General features: G+C 44.8%; 1 protein-coding gene across 3 annotated transcripts; it reads left to right on the top strand.

Moving 5' to 3' along the window:
- The first annotated feature begins 36 nt into the window (after positions 1–36).
- Positions 37–11,272, top strand: arsh (arylsulfatase H). 3 transcript variants are annotated; one of them, XM_066705963.1, is made up of 11 exons: positions 37–125; positions 1,753–1,808; positions 2,127–2,267; positions 3,142–3,263; positions 5,845–5,967; positions 6,116–6,539; positions 6,707–6,843; positions 7,212–7,346; positions 9,646–9,808; positions 10,304–10,425; positions 10,548–11,272. In XM_066705963.1, exons 1-11 carry the CDS (start codon positions 39–41, stop codon positions 10,907–10,909), a joined length of 1,872 nt encoding a protein of 623 aa, XP_066562060.1. In that variant the 5' UTR covers positions 37–38; the 3' UTR covers positions 10,910–11,272. The 3 variants fall into 3 exon arrangements, with proteins under 3 accessions (XP_066562060.1, XP_066562062.1, XP_066562059.1); XM_066705965.1 differs by lacking the exon at positions 37–125 and adding an exon at positions 1,213–1,346; XM_066705962.1 differs by lacking the exon at positions 37–125 and adding an exon at positions 1,398–1,670.
- Positions 11,273–11,500: the final 228 nt, after the last annotated feature.

Below are 11,500 nucleotides of genomic sequence, written 5' to 3'. Positions count from 1 at the left end.
ATTATGCAAATTAAAGCAACTTGCAATATAAGCCCTATATGTTTGCAGTTGGTTTCCTTGCTGGATGTCCAAGGGGTCCTTCTCTGAAACACAGCTGCCTGCCATTTCTTGGACATAGACCAGAGGTATTTTCTTTACAGTATAATAATAATTCTCGAAAAACTACTCACTTCAAAATCTTTTGTAGTCATTTTTGTATTTAGTATAAATACATGTTGATTTGGATTCATATGTTTTTTTTTCTGACTTTATGTGAACGAAAAGACACATGCGCCTGTTTTCTCATTGGAAATAGGTTTCAAAATATCACTGTCCTGGTCACAAAAGCAAAGTTTATGGGGAATGATAGCCATTTTCTATACTTTTGAGGCATAAGCAATTAGGAAATGACACTTTCTACCCAGGAACAACTACAACAACAACAACAAAAATGATACAAGGTGTTATCTGTTGGTTCTAACACTAATAATTTGAGGTTGATTTCATTTTATTATTTATGTATTTGCTTGATTTCAATCTGTAAAGTTCTTAGAGGCTTCACTGCGAAGGGCAGTTTGTTCACTGGTATCTCCTGTATCAGATGGAGAAATGAGCACAATCATTCATATTTAACACTCCGACAATTTAAACATTTCATAAAGTTGTCAAAAGAAAGCTGTAAATTCTCAAAAATAAATAAATGATGCTTTTGATTGTAGAGTACATTTGTGCACACAGACTCACGGTAGATTGATACCACTGCATTCTTTTTTTTCTTAAAACATAAGTGCCACACAATGTAAATTAATGTACCAGTTTTAGTTATATTACAGAATGTAAAAGCAGTAGATATTAAGTAAATATACGTTGAAAAGGGTGCATTGGTAATGACTGAGTGCAAATGCAAACGAAACACAAACACAAGTTGGTTTTGGCAGTGGACGCAGGCGGGTGGGATGTTCTATCTGTCCATCGTTTTCAGATTGTTCTGTATTGCGGTTTGTTTTGTTGGCGTGTTTGCTTAATACCAACAACAACAAAAAATGCATATAAATATTGGTTAAAATGCCCTTTAGCCCCTGTATAAACTTTTATATCCCTAATTTATCATTGGCACCCTTTGGCACTTAGCAAAGTATACAAACCAGAGTCGGGGCACTGCAGCAAAAAACAGGTTCGCCATCCCTGCACTAGACAGTGCAGAACTCGGGCCGATACATTGGGGTTTGGGAGAACAGACGGATCAGTGTACATTTCCCGCGGCCGTACATGTGAATATACGGTAGAGGGGCGGCGCTCCTGACGTCACTCAAGGTTAAAAGACGTCACTGCGGGATCTCCGCCAGAGTGCAGTGCATGACAGTACAGTAAGGCTCATTTATTTATTGCTCAATCAAACCGTTTTCTGTTAAATAAGCTTCAAAACCTATTTTTTCCCCTCTTTTAATACTTTTGTCGGTTTCATTTTTGCAAACTTACACGCATGCACACTTTAGTCGCATGTTCTTATTCCTTCAATGATGTGGCATAGAAGCAGGCAGAGCGCATCACTTCAGTGTTTGATTATTTTTTTTTATTTTGTCATCCATTCATTCATTTGCTGCGGAGCTTTCCTGGAAATCTCTGGGTTGATGCGGTGTGATATAGTTTTCCTTGCACAGCTGCTGGACTCAATACGTGTCAGCCTAAAGGTTACACTTAAATATACTAGCAGGGTCCTGGGCAAGAAAAAAGCGATTTCCTGCTATTGACCGGCTTTTCTTTATTCAACAGGTTATTATTGGTCTCCATTCCTCTGTTGAAGTCATGGACCACAAACTAAACCCAAGGTACAGCTGGCTGGTGCTATAATGTGGGGAATCTGGTCTAAATCAATGAGAAAGCAGTGGCTGACAGTGGGACATAAATCCTGTAGGGCTGCAGTGATTGCGTTATAGACATACTGTGGCTTTTTTTTCTTTTACATTGCTATGAAAACTGTGTGCCTGAGTTAAAGAGCACAATGCGCCCCGCAGAAGTGGTTACACTTTAATCTTTGTCCTCACAGACTCATAAATGCCTCCCACGTGCTTCTCACCCAGAAGATCATTGACTGTGAAACTTATATCTGCGTGTAAAAAAGCTGCTCTTTGTCTCCATTGTCCCAGGTTGTGTGTGCTGGCACTGCTGTTGTGCGTGGGGGGTAAAACTGCCCGTGCGGAGCGGGACTCTCGGCCCAACTTCATCCTGATGATGGTGGATGACTTGGGAATCGGCGATGTGGGATGTTATGGCAATGACACAATCAGGTGAGCCCTCTTTGGAAATACTGAAGATACTGGTTTGCATAAAGACAATGGCTGGGGTCAGCTCTCATTCACAGCCAGGTTTTGCTGGTCAATGGCTTACCTACATAAATAACAAAAGACCCCTGAAGCAACAGGTACTTGACTTCCTGCTGTGATGTCTTCCTCCGAATAAATCAATCAATCAATCAAGCCCGTCCAGACCGTCTTTCACCTTAAACCAGGGGTGGATAACCCTGGTCATTGAGAGCCGCAGGGTCTGCAGGTTTTTGTTTTATCCAGATAGTGAATTGCTTAATTGAACCAATTATGGGTCTTAATTAGGCAAAATGTCCCTGTGTTCAAGATATCCATTGATTTGGTAATTAAGAGAGACCTGGAAATCCTGCAGGATTGCGGCTCTCCAGGACCAGGGTTAGCCACCCTTGCCTTAAACCAACATCATATGATAGATTAGATTGGGTGTGCCCTCCCAAACAATACGCCAGGCAAAACTACATGTAAATACTGCTAAGTATTTCTGCTGGCGCTTTACAAGTCACTTCACGAGTGATCAGTGACTCTTCCCTTGCATGCATTGAACACAATCTCCAGACACTGGAGAATAAATCCACTACAATACACAACAAGGCCCAAACAACATGCATGTGTTATTGGGGGTGGAGGGAAGGCTTCATCCTGAAACTGATGATTGATTTGGTTCTATATCGTTCCAAGTGAGCCGAGTGTGGTATAGTGCAGTAAACTTAATTTTCACTTGATAAAGAGCATCAATCATCTGGGAGAATATGAAGTTGTTCCTTCGGTCAGAGACCCACGCTGATTCATACCCGACTGTTGTCCGCCAGCTTATTTTCCATGTGTGTTTGTGCTGCAGGACCCCCAACGTCGACCGTCTCGCCCAGGAGGGGGTGCAGCTGACTCAGCACATCGCCGCGGCGCCCCTGTGCACCCCGAGCAGAGCGGCCTTCCTGACCGGCCGATACGCCATCCGATCAGGTCTCCCCGCCGCTCCCGCAGCTCTCTCGGGCCCGGGTTGTGCTCTTGGGTGTGACGGGCCTGTGTGCAGGGCTCGCAGCTCACTTTTCCCCTCACTGGCCCGGTACCGTCCCGAAGTGCACTTCCAACTGTCCCACACTGAACTGGACCTGTCCCAACATTAAAATACTTGTTTTTTTGCATTTTGACATGCCGACATGGGTCTAGGTTATTTGCAACACTATTTAAGTCATGTGTGTATGTCTGACACAGACAGCTGACATTACATAAACTAAATGTGTTTAGAAAAAGACAATGCATCTTAATAAAAACAAACCTCCATTACATTATTAATCATTTAATTTATGAACTGAACTCGAACTTCAACAACAATATTCCATGGAGATGTTCTGAACATCATGTGTTTCAGTGCGTTCCCTTTCACTTGAAGACATTTCTTAAAAGTCATATTTTTTAAAAGCTGTTAAGGATCTCTCTTAGTTGCAAGATTTTGAAATACTCTTGAGTTGCTCTGCGGTGCATGTTTGTAGTTGAGCAGTTACAGAAACAGTGGTGGCTTGTGAGCGCACACCAGTGCAAGAAACTGGAAAGGTTGTGGACTTAGTGAGGTTTTACCGGATCCAATGGGCAATGTCCTTGACGGACAACTTTTCGGATTACGGATTAATTCATTGAATGTTTAATTAATAAACTTGTCAGCAATACAGCACAGTCTAGTTTTGTGAAAGGTTAATGAGTCATTAGAGTGGCAGAAGTTCAAACAGACGCACAGAGACGGAGCCGGTTCAGTCCAGAGGAAACTGCTGAGTCACCGCAGCGCTGCTTATAGTCGGATCAAACACTCGGTTCAGCGGAGCCGGATCACGATCCGCTTTTTCATGATCCGGATCCGATCCTGTTTCTGATCCTGTTGGTACAACTGGCCCAGGTTCCACTAGCCTGAATGATGCAATGCACATATCTGGACAGTGAGGAAGAAGAATCTTTTTAGAATGATTATACATTTACATAACCCAAATAATTAATGCCAGGCATCATCGTTTGAAACCTGGACGTTTTACATAGCCTTCCTTAGCTTGCTTTTAATAGCCCATAGCCAAAATCTGACCATAGAGAAAATGCGGTTATTTTTAAGACATCCTGATTTCCCATTGAAACCTATTCGGTTTACAACATGTTTATTGCACTGTCCAAAAGCAGTAAGGCACAATCCTATACTTGTATTTCCAGATCTTTCCTATGGGCTCAAATTAGCGCCATGCATGCTTTTAATAAAAGTTGTGGACAGTCGCTTTCTACATATTACATGTGTTTATATCATACAGCTTTTATTCGCATCTTTATCAATGGCGCCAGTAATTTTGTAGGTGACTGTGCAGCTCTTGGCTGCAGGTCTGCGCACACAGGGGGTCAATGAGTCGCTGAACCGGCGCTGATGTTGAAACCGAGACAGTCGATACCATCCAGACCAGCCCACCTGCTCACTGATAGGGTTAGAAGAACCGTCACTCAAACCTGCTAGACCAATGGAGACCCAGGATCCACGCCTCCCTGTAAATCCCGCCCTCACGACAAAACGGAGCCAAAACTCGTAACAAAAATAAATAAATCGAAAGCAAAGAAACTGGCGGCGAAAGCAAAAATTGCAGCATCGCAAGCAAAGACAGGGACTGCAGCGAGTTTTGCTCTCGATTTAATATTTTTTGCTTTCAATTTTTTTTTTCTATACATTTTGCATTCGATTTTTTTTTTTGGTCTCAACATCAATTTTTCTCAAGTTTTGTTTTTGTTTACAATATATATATATATATATATATATATATATATATATATATATATATATATTTTTTAATGAGATACTTATGGCGCTAATTTGAGCCCATACTTTTCTCTTTCAGATGTTTTTTACCGTTATCTACAGTAGCCAGGCCTGTCCATCTGTCACATCACATTACAACCCCCTCCATCCAGTGCGCATGTGTGAGAGTGTGTTCTCCCGATGCGCCGCCATCCACCCAACGAACATGTTGCAGCGCTTGCTGTGAATTAATTGTTCATAGTTTATGAACTTTTAAGCTAAATGCGATTATCTGTTTCATCAGCCTTGTGTTTAAACATGTTAGAATGTCGTCCCAAAGTCTGTGTTGAAACGTCCCACACATTTTTTTATCGACAACGGGACGCCATTAATTTCAAGCCCTGTCTGTGTGTATAAGAACATAAGAAAGTGTCCAATCGAGAGGAGGCCATTCGCCCCATCGTGCTCGTTTGGTGTCCATTAATAACTAAGTGATCAAGGATCCTATCCAGTCTGTTTTTGAATGTTCCCAAATTGTCTCTTCAGCCACATCGCTGGGGAGTTTGTTCAGATTGTGACGCTGTGTGAAGAAGCGTCTCCTGTTTTCTGTCTTGAATGCCTTGAAGCCCAGTTCCCATTTGATATAATGCTGGCCAGCGTCCACAGACCCTAGTCAGGCTGGCATGGAGGCTGTAATCGGACGCTTCACTCTTAAGGACGTCTCCATTTGATGTCCTCTGTGTTCTGTGCATGTCTGATGGCTTGTGTTGTGTTGTTGTGCAGGGCTGAGCAGCACTGGGCGAGTGCAGGTGCTGTTGTGGAATGGGGGGGCGGGTGGCCTGCCTCCCAATGAAACCACGTTCGCCAAGATCCTGCAGCGCCAGGGCTACACCACGGGACTCGTAGGTACGGTTGGGCAAAGGCATCAGCCACCAGATTATAAATAGCAATCAGAATCATTACTGCAACATTTAAGCACCTTTTATTGACATGGCTGAATTTTCCAGATTTTTAGGAAGACCAAACAGTCACCCTTGTTTTTCCTGTTCCACAGGGAAGTGGCACTTGGGTGTGAACTGCGAGAGCCGCACTGATCACTGCCACCATCCCAACAACCACGGGTTCAATTACTTCTACGGGCTGCCCTTCACGCTGTTCAACGACTGCAGGGCTGGGGAGGGCCGGGACGTGCTGGTCGACCTGCAGGACAAGCTGTGGGGTGCGTCCCTTGCGCTGAGCCTGGCGGTGCTGACGCTGGTCGGCGCACGGCTGACCGGCCTGCTGGCCACCGGCTGGAGGGTGATCGGGTCGTTGGCCACGCTCTGCATCCTGGGCTTCGCGGCGTGGCTGATGCCCTTTCATCTCATCCGCACCTGGAACTGCATCGTCATGAGGGACGGGGACGTGGTCGAGCAGCCCATGGACATGGAGACCCTGGGGCCGCGGCTTCTACACGAGGCTGAAGACTTCATCGAAAGGTACTGATGACTGGGAAGGGACTACAGGAAAGCCCTAGAAGAAGGTCCAGACTTGATCTATTCTGAAAACTAGAAGGTTGCCACAAGGTTTATTTAAACACCACTGGTTTGAAAAGATCCAATTCTGAGAAAACAAACCCACAAACAAATGTGCCATTTCATTTCAGAAACCAACAAAGACCCTTCCTGCTGTTCTTCTCCCTGGCCCATGTCCACTCGCCCCTGTTCATCTCCAAAGACTTTGTTGGAAAGAGCAAGCATGGGTTGTACGGAGACAATGTGGAAGAGATGGACTGGATGATAGGTGGGTGAGATGTTTCTTTGAGGCCTTCCTGTGGCCAGAACGATGGAAGAACCACAAAGTCTCCAGCAATGATCTCTCCGCTGTGACGGTTAAGTTAAATTTGCGGTATTGTTCAGCAGATGCACAAAACAAATCAAATAAGACCCTCTTCTCAATTCTTAAGTCTTTTAACATTCTCCAGCTGTAGTCTGGGAGGCTATTTTAAGTTAAAGACGAGATGTATTGAGCTGTATAAGGCTTTGTCGACGGTCTCTTGTCATGGTGTTGGTGTGATTATTTGCTGTCCCTCACAACACAATGCATTATTATGGACACACACTCACAGGGACTTAATATTAATACAGTTTTCATCTTTCCGTCTTTCGCAGGAAGAATCTTGAACGTTGTGGAAAAGCTGGACCTGTCAAGGAAGACGCTGATGTACTTCACGTCCGATCACGGGGGTCATTTAGAAGACCGTGGGGCCTGGGGTCCGAGAGGTGGCTGGAACGGCATCTACAGAGGTAAGAGGAGAACTGACCATGTGAAGTGGAGTTAACTGGTTAATTTCTATTGTTAATTGGTTAATTGGTTGATTTGCTAATTGATTACATCAGCTGTGATCTGGGCAGTTCTAGTACTTTTGACAGTGGCAGATTCCTGAGGCCGTCAGAGCTGTTTATAACATGGTTTAAAGTTGTTTCTTCATTCACACTTTGTATGGATCATGATATCGTTCCGTTTGTATTTTTCACGGCTGTCGACCTCGGGTCCATCTGCTTGTGTTGAGCTCTGAAGATGTGATCTGATTTGGGCAAAGAGTCGGAGGTGGACTGCTTAGGAAGTTAGATTGTCTGTAAGCTCATGTTGTGGATCAGGGGTTACTGTCTTTAATAAACAGCTTGGGGGACCCTTAAATATGGATCTTTGCCCTGTGTGTCTGGTTTCTGCAGGCGGTCGGGCACTAATGATGTCCTGGGAATCCACAAATTAGTCAGAACTGGCACATCTGCAAACCAGACAGATTTGTCAGTAAAATGAAAACACCGAAGCTTCTCGGAGGCCCGTAGACCCGGGGTCCGACCGGGGCTGAATTTGATCTTTCAATGCCCTGCTTTATTAACTTTTTGAGAGGAGGGGGCGGGGGAGCAGTAGCGAATGTCTGAGTGTGTGATTGGCTCTAAAGGCTAAACGCAGAGGCGGGGAGGTTCAGACGCCTCTCTTCCAGTCGCTTTCCGAGGGATCTTAGGTATTCGAGTGGAATAATGGATTCTTTATTTCATCTCTTCACTCGGGCTCAGTCCTCTGAGCTGTGCTAGGCCAGTATAATGAAAATAGTGTCTTGTTCGTTGCCTGCTCCTCAAAAACCGTCAAGGAGAATTTTTTTCCCCCTTTTTAATCCCAAGTATTTTAACTGGAAAATCTGTGCTTTTAAAAAGCGAATAAACGACTTCTTTGACATCTACTTTTTTACTTCGCTACAGTGTGGGTTCCCAGTGAAGCTTAGGCAGCAAGTTCGATATTAAAAATGTATTTTAATGTTTAATATGTTTTAAATGTCAATTAACAAATTCAATTTAAAAAACACTTATTTAACGAGCTGCACATAAGTTGGGGAATCCTGTTATTCATGCTTATTCAACAGATGCATGTTTAATTACAATATTCCAATGCAGATTAAGTTATTAAAGGAACATATCCTGGGTGGGGCAGTGCTGTTGTACCCTTGAGCAAGGTACTTCACTTAGATTGCTCCAGTAAAATGCCCAGCTGTATAAATGGGTACAAATGTAAGTCGCCCTGGATAAGAGCGTCAGCTAAATGACAAAAATAATAATAATAATAATATACATTTTGCGATCATTTACAATCGGATACTGACTTTGCAGGCAAGAAAAACAATCCGTAAATCATCATTATTCCAGTTTGAAATATCCACTCGCTCATGGGATGCATAGAAAAGAAAATCCGCTTCCCAGTGTTGAGAGAAATATGACAAATGGGATCCATTAGTGTAAGAGCCTTATTTCATCTCGGGCCTCCCAGATCATTTTATTTTGAATAGAATTTTGAGACATGTTCTAGTAGCGATGTTCAAGAAAGTCTTCATTTAAATGCAGGCTTTGAGGATGAAAGGTTTGTTTGTTGTGACTGCAATTTTTATTTTTTAGTTAAAGTGTGTGTGTGTGTGTGATCATCAGCATGTATCGATCAACTGGTTGAAAGCCTCCTCAAAATGTTTAAATTTACAGCTTCTCTTTACCACGTCACGCCAGTAAAGCTTTTGATTTCATCTTCCCATCTTCTGGGTCTTTTTTCATCTCTTGGGATCCATTCGATTAATTCTGTCCATCTTTGATCTGTTCTTCTTGCCCATAGCCATTTTCACTCTTTCAATCACATACTTTTATTTGATCTCTGATCCATTCATTTCATCCAAATCTACATCTTTCTGCTTCATTGTGTATTTTGCAGTTTCTGTATCATTTGTGCATTAAGTGACCAGGTTATGGAGCAATAAGCAAACACAGATCATATGCATTGATCAAATGAATTTCTTTTGGCCAATGGCTTGCTTTTCCTTTCAATAGTGTGACGTTTTCCTCCAAATGCACTACATCCCATGTTTACTCTAACATCATCGGTGCTGATTTGCTGTCCTTTGAGTAGCCTTTGATCTACTTCAATCTTTTTAGTTTTCACAGAGATTTCTACATATATGAATAAAACTGTTTAGAAAAGCTTGGTTCAGATATTCCTGTGCATTGTGATCCTCTGGGCCTTCTGTACCTTTTGCTTCATGGCTGCCATGTTGTTCTTCAGGAGGCAAAGCCATGGGTGGCTGGGAAGGAGGGATCCGCGTCCCCGGTATCCTCCGCTGGCCTGGCAGGCTGCCCGCCGGCGCCCTGATCGACGAACCCACCAGCCTCATGGATATTTACCCAACACTCGTCAAGCTTGCCGGGGGAGAGCTTCCAGGAGACAGGTAACCGGGCGCCGTGGGGATCCGCCTGCTGGCACAGGCGCGGGGCTTTGACTATCTGTGGCGGCTGCCGGCACCCTGATAAGGCTGTGACTTCTTCATCTTCAGCGGCTCGCTGAAACCAGCTGTCAATCTCGTTGTCATTATCCAGCAGAAACGGCTGCTTCTATACGCTGTTCCCTGGCATCGTGACGCTTTATGTTTTTCTCTCCCGTTGGCGTTGTTTGTGTCTCTGACACGGGGAGATTGGCGTGTTCTCTGTGTTGACAGCTCTCCTGGTAGACAAAAGCAATATTTCAGCCGGTTGTTTACAAAATACATCTGCTTTGTCCGTGGATAAAACCAGAACGACAAAACCCTCCTGTCACTGAAAACGTCACCCACAGCCAGCTATGATTTTTACATCAATTTAAATTATGCCTTCAGCCTCAGTGATGTAATTGGAAGAACCTCTACTGCAGTCGTTTTTATGTGCCTTTGTTTTCCCGCCCTCCCCAGGGTCATCGACGGCCGTGACTTAATGCCACTGATCGAGGGGAAGGTCCGCCGGTCGGAGCACGAGTTCCTGTTTCACTACTGCGGCGCGTATCTGAACGCAGTCCGCTGGCGCCCCCGGGACAGTAAGTGCTGCCCCTCTCCTCGTCCCGGTGTCCGTGTGAAGCTGGAAATCTCTCTGTACTTTCTGGACCTTCATAGGCTCCCGAGGATTTGCACCCTCACGCCGGTCTCTCTCTCTCCGCAGGCGATGCCATTTACAAGGCCCATTTCTTCACCCCTAACTTTTACCCAGAGGGAGCGATTGGCTGTTACAACCTGAGGATCTGCATGTGTCATGAGGGCTACGTCACGCCCCACGACCCCCCGCTGCTGTTCAACCTGGCGGAGGACCCCTCGGAGTCCACGCCCCTCTCCCCCGACCGGGAGCCGCGCTTCTCCGAGGTGCTGCGCAGGGTGCGGGACGCGGTGGCCGCGCATGAGCGCACGCTGACCCCGGTGCCCCACCAGCTGTCCTGGAGCCAGATCCTGTGGAGGCCCTCCCTGCAGCCGTGCTGTGGCGGACCCTTCCCCTTCTGCTCGTGTGCGGAGGAAGAGCGGAGCACGTGACAGCATGCGACGCACAGGCTGGGGGTCTTCCGCCTCGAGGGCATCCTGAGAAACCTAAACCCTTAAGCTGGACCAAAGAGATTTTTTTTTTTTTAAATTTAGATGTCAAAACGTACCAACACCTTCACCTATAGATGCTGTGACTCTTAACAGGATGAATATGTGAGCCGAACGCTGCCCGTGTTTTTTGTTCCAGGGCACTTTGTTTCAGAGGAGACGAGTTTATTTAAACAAATGAATGACGCCTGTGAGATGCGAATTGTAAACCTCACGGCTGAGTCCGTTGTTTTTACGGTTCATTGGCCTCTTTAATCTGTGTTTTAATGCAGCAAAACCGTAAAAAATAAAAGATTTGAGAACGGAGATCTAGTATTTATTTTAAAGTGAACACAAGTCTGTCTCCCACGTATTTTCACACCTCCTAAGCACTGGAATAATCCCGTGCCCCGCCCCCACCCACACAACTGCTCTTTGATCTGCAAAAATGATTACACCAAGAGAGAAATCGTTTTGAGCGTTGCTTGTGAGAAATGATGTTCCAGATTTCTTCAGAGATACATTTTTCATAAGGAGCACCAGCATAGGTGTCCC

This window comes from Amia ocellicauda, chromosome 6 (genome assembly GCF_036373705.1).
Source record: "Amia ocellicauda isolate fAmiCal2 chromosome 6, fAmiCal2.hap1, whole genome shotgun sequence".
NCBI lineage: Eukaryota > Metazoa > Chordata > Actinopteri > Amiiformes > Amiidae > Amia > Amia ocellicauda.
This window is presented reverse-complemented; position numbering and strand designations above follow the sequence as displayed.